This window comes from Panthera tigris, chromosome A1 (genome assembly GCF_018350195.1).
Source record: "Panthera tigris isolate Pti1 chromosome A1, P.tigris_Pti1_mat1.1, whole genome shotgun sequence".
Classification (NCBI taxonomy): Eukaryota; Metazoa; Chordata; class Mammalia; order Carnivora; family Felidae; genus Panthera; species Panthera tigris.
The window spans coordinates 156,645,820-156,656,542 of record NC_056660.1 but is presented as its reverse complement, the minus strand read 5'-3'; the positions used below and the strand labels follow the sequence as shown (position 1 = coordinate 156,656,542).

General features: G+C 36.5%; 1 protein-coding gene across 1 annotated transcript in view; it reads right to left on the bottom strand.

Moving 5' to 3' along the window:
- Positions 1–8,192: 8,192 nt before the first annotated feature.
- ARSK (arylsulfatase family member K) overlaps positions 8,193–10,723 on the bottom strand; it is a 42,006-nt gene continuing 39,475 nt past the window's right edge. The window contains exons 7-8 of the mRNA XM_007078906.3: positions 10,370–10,594; positions 8,193–8,604 (exon numbers count right to left, since the gene is read on the bottom strand). Of these exons, the coding sequence (XP_007078968.1) occupies positions 8,303–8,604; positions 10,370–10,594 (527 nt within the window). The 3' untranslated portion in view covers positions 8,193–8,302. The remainder of the gene's footprint in view (positions 8,605–10,369; positions 10,595–10,723) is intronic.

Here is a 10,723-nt window from a genome sequence, read left to right as displayed (position 1 = left end):
ACAGTGTAAGTACATTTCCTGTGTTTCTGGCCTGGGCATCTGCTGGGGTTCATATTCCCAGACTGAGGACACATTTGGCACTTTAAGATGCTCAGGATAAGAGGGGTTGGTAGATGCAGATGATAGTGCTGTTAGTTGCCTGGAGGAATCCTAATTCCTAAACTGTTGTCCTTTGGCCAGAGACCTTTGTCATTTTTATTATCCTATCTCCAGTGGCTAGCACTGGGCCTGATACAGGTTAGGTATCAGTAAATATGTTTTGAATTACTGAACTAGACGATATATGACACATTTCAGATAATTTTGAGCAAATGTTCCTGCTTTGACTATAAATCCATCAACCTAAGGTAAGAAAAAACTACCTTTCATACCTATGCCAGTATCATCCAGAGGAGCCCAAGGAAGCTCTGGAAGAGGTGTAGGGATAGCCATTCTTGATGGAACACTTAAGAGAGAGGAAGAGCAATAGTCTTGGGAAATCAGACTCTTGGTTTAATTTTCACATTCTCCCCTCAGAGGATTTTGCTGGGGCCTTTTTCTTTCTAACATACACCATCCCAGCTTATGATCCACTTCTTCCAAGGAGCCGTCTCTGAGCAATACCCATAATTCAGTGATTCCTCTAAGCAATATCAGTTTAATATTTCTCAAGGTAATTCTATAATTTGTCTCAAATTTGTTGAAATGCTCTCGTATAGCAAAATAAGACTCTACCAGTGACATTACATTTCACAGAACTTTACTAAGACCTGATAAATCATTGATTAAAGAAAATGATTCTCAAAATAACACATGCACATAGTTTGGAAAGTCTAACAGAACTGGAGGGCCAACAACAATATCGTTTCCTGTACACACATCCTCACTCCTCCTTCTAGAGGGAACCAATTTAGAATCTATTTGCCATTTCTTCTGGCATTTACTTAATTCCAGAATTCTAAATCACAAATGTGTAATGCTATTTATTGACTCAGTGATTTCAGACACGATTACCTTCTCATGAGATACAATAATCTTGTAATTTCAGGTTAGATCTATGTTTAGTGTTTACATTATTATGAAATGAAAATATTCTCAGCTGAATGTTATAGTATATTTTGAATATCATTTTTTTGTTTTCTTGAAGTTAATAACTGCCTTAATTTTCCTTGTTATACAGCTAATTCTTCCTTTAAATGGTCCCTCAGTTCGATTTCCATAAGTTTGGTTTTGTAACATAATGTAGCAATTCCAATTTTATTTTATTTTATTTTATTTTATTTTATTTTATTTTTTTTTGGAAACCTTCTTATCAGAGACTCCCTTCTCTCTCCTATGTGGGCTGGTTTCTTTCCAGGCCTGCTACACACTTATCATCCTGAAATATGTTTGTTGTCATCACTGAAACTCTCTGCCCTTCTCTTGGGTTGGAATTCCTGCCTCTTGGGTTTCTGGTCTTTTTTCTTGGTTTCTTCCTTTTTGGTAGAAAACATCACCTGACATGTTGTAAGGTTAAAAAGACTGTGCAGAGGCTGAGGACGTAGCTGCGGGAGTCTCACTGTGCCTATTATACCTGAGTCACGTAGATTCAATCACGTTCGCCCTCTAGGACACCTGTTACCCAGGCATCTCCCTTTGCCATCATCCTAGAGACTCCTTTCATTATCTCATGCTGTTTTTCCTACTTTCTAATTTCATGGGTATTTTTTGTTCTTTATTTCCCTCCTTGGGTGGAAAGCATCTTCAGTGGCTTCTTGAGAAAGGGTATATTTGGGGGATCTTGTATGTCTGAAAATTTCTTTATTTTACCATCATGCTTAACCGAAGTCTTGGCTGGGGTTAAAATTCTATATTGGAAACATTTTCCTTCTGAATTTTGATGGCATTGTTCCATTACCTTCTGGATTTTAAGTGTGTTGAGAAGCTTAAAGCCACTCTGGATCCTCATTGGTGTAAACATGATCATTGTTTTTTCCATTTTAGAAGTTTGATTCTTTTCTTCTCTCTGAAAAATTTCACAAGGATGTGTTTATTTGATCCACTGCTGGGCATAATCAAGGGTCATGGGTTGTATTTAATTGCATTATGCCTCTAGTGGCCTTTAATCTAGAACGGTTTCCCAGCCTTTCTTTTTCCTTTCATGATTCTGACAGGTCTGAAGGGTCCATGATACATGTTTAGTACAATGTCTCTAACGTTGCTTTTTGTTTCCACATAATTAAATCTGAGTCAGAGTTTTTGGGCTGAAATACTACCTAGGTAATAATGTGTCCGTAGTATATCATTTCCGGGGCATATATAGTGCTAGTTTGTCTCAATACCAGTGATGTTAAACTTGACATGTTTTTAAAACCTAAGGTTCTAGGTTCTGTGCTTGTCCTCCAGAGGTAGCCACTCTGCATTTGTACACCTGTCCCACTGAGGGGCTCCATTAGGTCTCCAGCCCTGCCCCCAATCTTTCTCATGAGTGCTGTTTGAGGTCTATGAAAAAAAGTTCGTGAGTGGAGGTGGTTTCCCTTGTGTGGGGGCTCCCAGAATTTGTGTTGTTATTTTCACCCACATTGGGCTTTAAGAATTTGTCAAAGTATCTGTTGTTTTGTTATCCACTCTTTGGGCTACTGGTTTCCACCTCCACCTCCCCTGATGTTCTGCCAAAGGTGGACCAGTTTGAGTGTATCACCTTCTCAGAGGGACTTGCCACCTTTTTGAATTCAGTTTACCAGTTGCCTTGCAACCTTAGTCACTGATAGGCTCAAAAAAAGTTTAGATGATCTAGCCTTTTTTTCTTGATTTTTGTTAATGTGGGAGGAATATTCCTTGCAACTTTCCCTTTCCTATGGGAAAGCAAGACTCTCAAAATATTATTGAAGGATGGCAATCCTTTACTATAAATATTACAAAATTGATACTTATTTTGTTGTTTAACTTCTTGAACAGTTTATTTTTATTTCCTCTTAATAATTAAAAGCCTAAGGCTAAAAATATTCTTCTGAATATAGTTCTGATTGTGTCATATGTTCTACGTTTTCTTATTTTCATTTTAAAAGTAGCATAGGGGCACCTGGGTGGCTCAGTCGCTTAAGCATCTGACTTTGGCTCAGGTCATGATCTCAAGGTTCTGAGTTTGAGCGCTGGTTTGGACTCTCTGCTGTCAGCACAGAGCCTGGAGCCTGCTTCAGATTCTGTGTCTCCCTCTCTCTCCTCCCCTTCCCCACTCGTGCTTTGTCTCTCTTCCTCTCTCAAAAATAAATAAACATTAAAAAGTATTATAAAAATAGCATAGAAGTATAATTTTTTGACCTAAGAATTCTTTAGGATGCTGCCTTATAACTTTATTTTTTTAAATGTTTATTGAGTTTTTTGTTTTGTTTTGTTTTGAGAGAGAGAGACAAACCACAAGTGGGGGACAGGGAGAGACAGAGAGGGAGATGCAGAATCTGAAACAGGCTCCAGGATCTGAGCTGTCAGCACAGAGCCAGATGCAGCGCTCGAACCCACGAACTGTGAGATCATGACCTGAGCCGAAGTTGAACGCACAATGTGACTGAGCCACCCAGGTGCCCCTAAAAAAGAAACTCTTACTGAGATTAAAATCAGGATTGTATGAAATTTCTACATTAGTTCTGGAGCAGTGACATTTTAAGATCTTCCTGTTCAAGAACATACTATCATTCCATGTTCATATCTTGTTTGTACACTTCAGTAGAACTTTATAATTTTTTTAATCTAGGTTTGGGCCTCTTGCTAAAATTTATTTTATAGACTGTCCTAATGTGAGTGAGATATTTTTCCTAATTCCCATTTTTATCTAGTGATTATTCTTATGTATTGATTTTTACATATGTAGCCATTTAACAAGTTTCATCATTTCTAGTAGTTTTTATTAGGGTGCCCTAGGTTTAATGAGATGGAGACCTACAAAGAGTAGAAAGGATAAATACAAAATCCACCATTTTATTTTATTTCTTTTTTTAACAGAGACAAATAAAAATGTATAAGGCTCCCAGTTGATGTGGATGTTTCTGGACTATGGTTTGAAGAACAAGTTTTCAGAACCTTGTTTCCCAAATCTCACTGCACATTAGACTCACATGGGGCGCTTTGAAAACTCTCAGTGGTTGGAGGTGGGAGCCAGGCATTAATAGATTTTAAATAGCCTCTGGTAAATCCAGTTTGCAGTAAAGTTGTGAACCATTGTTCTACACTAGCCTTAGCAAACTATGGCCCGCAGGTCCAATCCTATGTTTTTGTAAACAAAGTTTCATTCTAAAGTAGCCAGGCTCCTCTGTTTACATATTGTCTGTTGCTGTTTTCATGCTACTAGCACAGTACTGAGTAGTTGTGAAAAAGACCATATGGTTCACAAAGCCTAAAATAATTCAGTATCTGGCCTTTTTCATAGAAAAAGACAAACATAGAGGGATAGAAAGTCCCTCTGTTGACCCTTTTGTTCAGGCTTTTGCTAGAATTTACTGTTTTTGGAAGGCTCTGCTTTATTGAGAAGGGTACTCCTTTTCAGCTCTGCCCTGCCATGGCCTAACGTGTTGGTTTTCTAATCCATTGTGTTATCTGAAAAACTCAAATTCCTAGAAAATTAATTCGACAAGTATTTACTAATCTTCTACTATGTGTCAGGCACTTCGGATACCTTAAGCAACAAAAAGGACAAAAATCTGCGCCTGTATGGAACTTTCATCCTAGTGGGGTAGGAGGGGTAGGGGACAGTATAAGCAAATCATATATATAAAACATATACTATGTTGGGTGGTAATAATTTCTATGGAGAAAAATAAAGCAGGGAAGTCTGTGTGAGAAGGTAGCATTGGAGCAATGACCTGAAAGACGTAGCAAAGACAGTCGTACAGAAATCTGGAGAACCGTATGCCAAGCAGGAAGTATTGACAAGCACGAAGGTCTTGAGGTGGTACATGCCTGGCATGCTGGAAAACAACAGGGATGCCAGTGTGGCCAGAACAGAGTGAACAAAGTGGGAATGTGGGAGGAGAGCCGGTCTGTGAGGTAACATGCAACGAGGTAGTTCAGGTGCTGTAGGCCTTTGTAAGGATTTTGGCTCTTACAGAGTTAAGATGGGACACCAGTGGAAGGTTTGGAGTATCCAGTGAAGGGATGTGATGTATCTTAATAGAATCACTCTGGCTGCTCTGCTGAGTACAGACTGAAGAAAGTTTAGGGGCAGACTCAGGGAGACTTCTTAGGAGGCTGTTGCAAAATTCCAAACAAGAGACTATGGCTGACAGGAATCAGGGCGGTGGAGGTCGTAAAAAGGAAGCCCAAAGATTGTCTTCAATCTAGTTTATAATTGGTGTGGGTTTCTCTCAGATTCTGGCATTAAGTTTTTCTTCTTTTTCTGTTTTCATGGTTGTTAGATACCATTTTGAATTAGCTTTTGTCCTTAAACACTCAGTTATACCTAAGTATGATTCTGTATCTAATATGCTTAAAACAATGTGTATGCTTGGTAAATCGTAACAATGAATGTATCTTGAAGAGTTTGGGTAGGACAAGATGGATTATACTTATCTTCACATGCCTATGTTTTCAGAACCACATTGCTATTATTATTGCTTTATTTTTCCCCTATAATTAGCATATTCACCCACACAGTAGCTATTTCATGTTCTTTAGGCTTAACTAGGGAGGTAGATTTGTGTATTTTCATTTTAATCGCAACAGTTTAATATTGAGATCTTTTCCATAAGGGTTTTACTTCGGAATGTATCTGAAGTGAAGTTTATTTCTCAGAAATTCATACATAACTGCAAAGATAAGTTCATACAAAGTCACTGAAGAATAGCAAACAAAGGAGATGAACTGGCTTATTAAGAAAACTTCAAAGGCAGTTTGAAAAGGAAGTTAGGTAAAATTATTATTTGCAGATCAGCTTTTTAACTGAAAAAAAATAAGATACCAATTGAAAAACTATTGGTACCAAAAAATATCATATTTTTGGCATAAAATAAATATATAGAAATAGAATTTGTATACATAAACAACCAGTTAGAAAAGATAATGGAAGAAAGGTCCACTTAAAATAGCATACCACCAACAAATGATGAAGCAACTAGGAATAAATTCATCTCTGCCTACACTTCAGGATCATCAGCTGGAGAGCTTCACAGAACAATAAGAATAAAAGAGTGCCCAGGTGCCTTCCCTAGAATTCTAATTCTATCGGTGTGGGGTGGGGCCTAGGCAGTATTTTTTTTTAAAAGTTCCTACTTTTCTAAAAATCTCTGAAAAAAATCGATCCACATGAAGAACGCTTGCATATTATGAGAGAGAGCAAAGAAGCCTTGAAGAAAGGGAAAAGTGTGCTATAGTCTTTAAAGTAACTGAGCATTATAAAGAGGTCAGTTCTCTCTAAACTAGGTGACAAATTTAATATGATTTCATAAAAAGACTAAAAAGATTTTTCACTTTTGAATTGGACAAACTTATTCTAAATTTGTGTGGGAAGCATAAGTTAGCAAGAGTATCCAGGGAAACTCTGAAAAAGTGTTGGAAAAGGACTAGTTTGACCAGATACTGACTACCACATCAGTAAACAAAGTAGTCGACTGGAAGATTAAAAAATGTTCTGAAAGGACACAAATATAAATGAGACTTTGGAATATGATAAAATGGCATTTCAAATCAATAGAGAAAAAGATGATTTCAATAAAAGGTGTTATATAATGAAGCGGCATTTTTTTTAACTAACGGGACAAATGTTAGTTTACTCAATAAAAGGTCATTTGGGTTGCCATCTTAAACAACAAACTAAAGTTAGATCTCTACTATGGAAGACATTCCAGATGGGGTGCAGATCTAAGGTCAAAAAATAAAACTCTAAAAGAAGGTAAATGGGGAAAGTGGAGAATACCATTCAGAATATGTATGACATAAAATCCCAAAGCCATAAAAACAAAGATTCATAAATTTGATTGCATGAAAATACCAATTTCCACAGGTTGAAAATACCAATTTCCACAAGTAAAAAACACCAGAACTCCATCAAAAGACAAATTACAAAAATGAAAAAAAATATTTGCAGCTTCTCTTACAAGAAGCTAATATCTAAAAGCATGCCTAAAATAAAAAAGACCAATAACCAATAGAAAAATAGGCAAAGAATAGAAATAGAAAGATCACAGTACAGTAAAGGAAATTCAAATGGCTATGACATATATGAAAACATGATCTTACTCATAATTTAAAAAATTAAAAATAATATATATTTTTATCAGGTTGGCAAAGGATGTGAGGAAGTGCATTGCTGGTGAGAATTTTAATGGGTACAACTTCTTTAGGGGTAATTTGCTGTAATTTTGCTAGATACAATCCTGCCCCAGCAATTTCACTTTTAGGTATTTTTAAATGGGAGAGAAAAAAAAAACAGAGCAATATGCAGAACATTTTGTATAGTAAGCTACTTTATGTGTGGGGGGAAAAATACAAAGTTTGTTTATAGATGTATGGTATGTCTCTAAAAGGATACTTAGGAAGATGGTTACAGTAGTTGCCCCAGGAAGGGGACCTGGGAAAGGAGGGAGACTTCATGCTCATTGTTAACTCTTTTGTGCCTTTTAAAACTTTTACCTTGTGTATATATTACCTATTAAAAAAAAAACAAACAGTAATAAAGTCAGCCGTATCCAAGATCTGTGTCCCACCAAATACTCTAAATACTCCCACCACATACATCTAAATGGTCTATGTCCCATCAGATACAAATAACTCATCAGACACCATCAGATACTCATAGATAACTATTTAATGGTTTGTAAGTAATTCTAATTGTTAAGATACTCTATATTCCATATTATTCACAGGAACATAACTTTATATTATACTACTTGCTTCCATCTTTTTAATACCTCCATTAAGTTGTTAAAAGTTGTTAAGAATGAGGTCTGGATAGTAATCATTTTTGAAAATATATAATTCTATAATGGTTAGTATTTTATTTTAAAATAGAATGCATTCTTAAATTTTTTTAATGTTTATTTATTTTGAGAGAGAGAGAGAGAGAGAGAGCACGCACATGAGAGGGGGAGGGGAGAGAGAGGGAGACACAGAATCCGAAGCAGGCTCCAGGCTCCGAGCTGTCAGCACAGAGCCTTGATGTGGGGCTTGAACCCACAGATCGCGAGATCACGACCTGAGCCAAAGTCGGACACTTCGCCGACTGAGCCACCCAGGTGCCCCTAAAATAGAATACATTCTTTAAAAGTAACCAAAAATCAGTAAGTATTAGAACAAACATAAAAATTAATCATGATCTCTTAGCATATCTCCGTATGTTGCTCTAGAACATTATTTTCTAACTTTTGTTCAGATTTTTTTTTGGATTAGAGTGGGTGTTAAGCCACTGATCAATTGCACTTTCATACTTCCTTGGTTTTTTCAGCCAGTCCTGATGCCACCTGAGGTTCCCTATAACATTTGAGTAGTTTTGCCCTACACTTCGTCTCCACTTGAGAAACTGTTCTTTGTTGTATTGGTGGACAGAAGCAGAAACCTTAGGGTAGTTGATAATGGAACGAAGCTTTTGATCCAAAGAATAAGTAATCTCTGGAAATTTTGTAGCAATATTTGTTAGTTCATCTGGATCCGAGGAAAGATCTGAAAGAAAAAAATTAAATACCAGTCAAAATATTTATCTGCTACAGAGACATTTTTTAGAATGTCATTACTCTATGACAGATAATGTATTTGAATTTATTTTTATTTTCAGTTCATTTTAGTATAAGATGAAAGATAGTATTAATGGTAAAATAATATACCAAAAGTTAAACACTCCTCTAAATGCATGTCCAGATTATCTTCCTACCACCATCCTACTGTCCCAATTTTTTTCTTATCCATTCCTGGATGGCAGAAATAAGTCAAACTCTTATCACTAGTAAGCTGGCTTAGCCCTAATTCTTCCTGGTTTTCATGCCTTGCTTACTTTGACATACATAGAAAAAAAAAAAAATAATAATGCTTATATTGTCCCATTTCAACAGTCCCAAACTTGCCAGATATAAGAATTCTTTATATGGTCAAGGCCTATTTTTCCCAACTTCACTTACTCCTAGTTTTCTATATATTTTAGCATCTCTTGTGCTCCGAGTTTTGAAAGTTAGATTTGTCAATACTGTCCACTGAGCAAATAGCCATGGAAATAAGAATGTATCTTAACTGCTACCATCAAGAAAATAATGATAAATATTTTCAGAACACAAACATCCTTTTTACTAGGTAAAAGGAAGACAAAACTGGGATGCCGATCTAATTGGAAAAATACCAAGTCAAAGATCTTATGACAATTTACTTGAGATAATAAATGAACATTACATGTTGAGGAAAAAACCTCTCTGGGCCTACTTGAGTGCATTTGCCAGAAGAGCCCTAATGACATTTGTGACTTTGTTAGGTGACTTCAGATGACACCTCTTTGGTCAGGGAAAGCAGTCAATAAACCCCAGAGAATATAGGAAAGGCAGGCTCACTCACTGATCCTTTGACTGTTACATCTGCTTTTTGCAGAACATGGCCAATGAATGAGCAAGACATGCCCAAGACTCATCAGGATAAAAATTTGAGGACTTCCTTTTGAAGCCGAGAATCTCCTGCTCTTACAGTTATGGGGAGAGGCATAGGCCAATCAGTTTGATCCCTGAAGAATTATTTGGAATTAATAATTTTGACATTTGTAACTGGAAAGGAAACTTAGGGAGAAAAGAATATTAATAATGGTGTATTTTGTGTGAAAAGGGGGCGAAGGGTGAGTAAAGCCTAAATTTAATAATGTTGTTTTAAGATTAATTCATAGAGTAGTGAAGCTAGCAGGCATCTTTGTGGAGTGGAAGGAGCATGGATGTTGAAACTTAGACCTGGGTTAAAATCCCAGCCCTGCCACTTAGCTATGAAATTTTTCATTGGTATCTGAGTCCATTTAACCCCTAGTCTTCTCTACAAAATAAGGATAATGGTGTCATCTTGTAGAGTTGAGGCAAACATTAAATGATAGATGTAGAATGTCAGGCTCCACAACATATAAGGGTTATTTCTCCAGAATAGCTGAAACCATGGTATAATGAGAGGGTGATGACCACTGTTTGAGACAGATAAGCATGAATATGAGAAGACACCTTGATCAGAGAAAACAGTGGTTTCAATCTTGAAACTCAGATCAGAAGTTTTAGGGCACTTGCTGTGGAATTCAGATGACTTACAAAGAAGCTTCACCTCAAATGGGCAACCATTTGTAGACTGTCCTGCCACAAAAAGCAGCAGAGATTTATGCATTTAACTAAAGATTACTAGATCTCTTGAACAACACTGTATAGGTCAACTCATTACATATAATACCACACTTACAAAAACATATCAACAGATTTACCAAAGAGTTGAGGCAATACTGAAGTACCATCAGAGTATGCTATATACTTCCACTGGTTAGTCCGAAGCATGTAGGTGGAAGCATTCACATTGCATCCATGGAATTCACTTAGAATCCAGGGTGGATGTAGGTTTCTGAATTCATGTTCATTCTTAAACGTTTCTGATGATAATGGCAACAATGAGTATCCACTCAGGTTCTGAGGCAGAGGAACTCCAGCAATATCTATGTAACAAAATAACACAATATTTTAAAATAACTTATTCTTTTATTAGTTATTAGTTGAAACATTCACATATGACATCATCAAAGGTTGCAGAGACAAAAGACCATATATGGATTTTGTAAATAGAC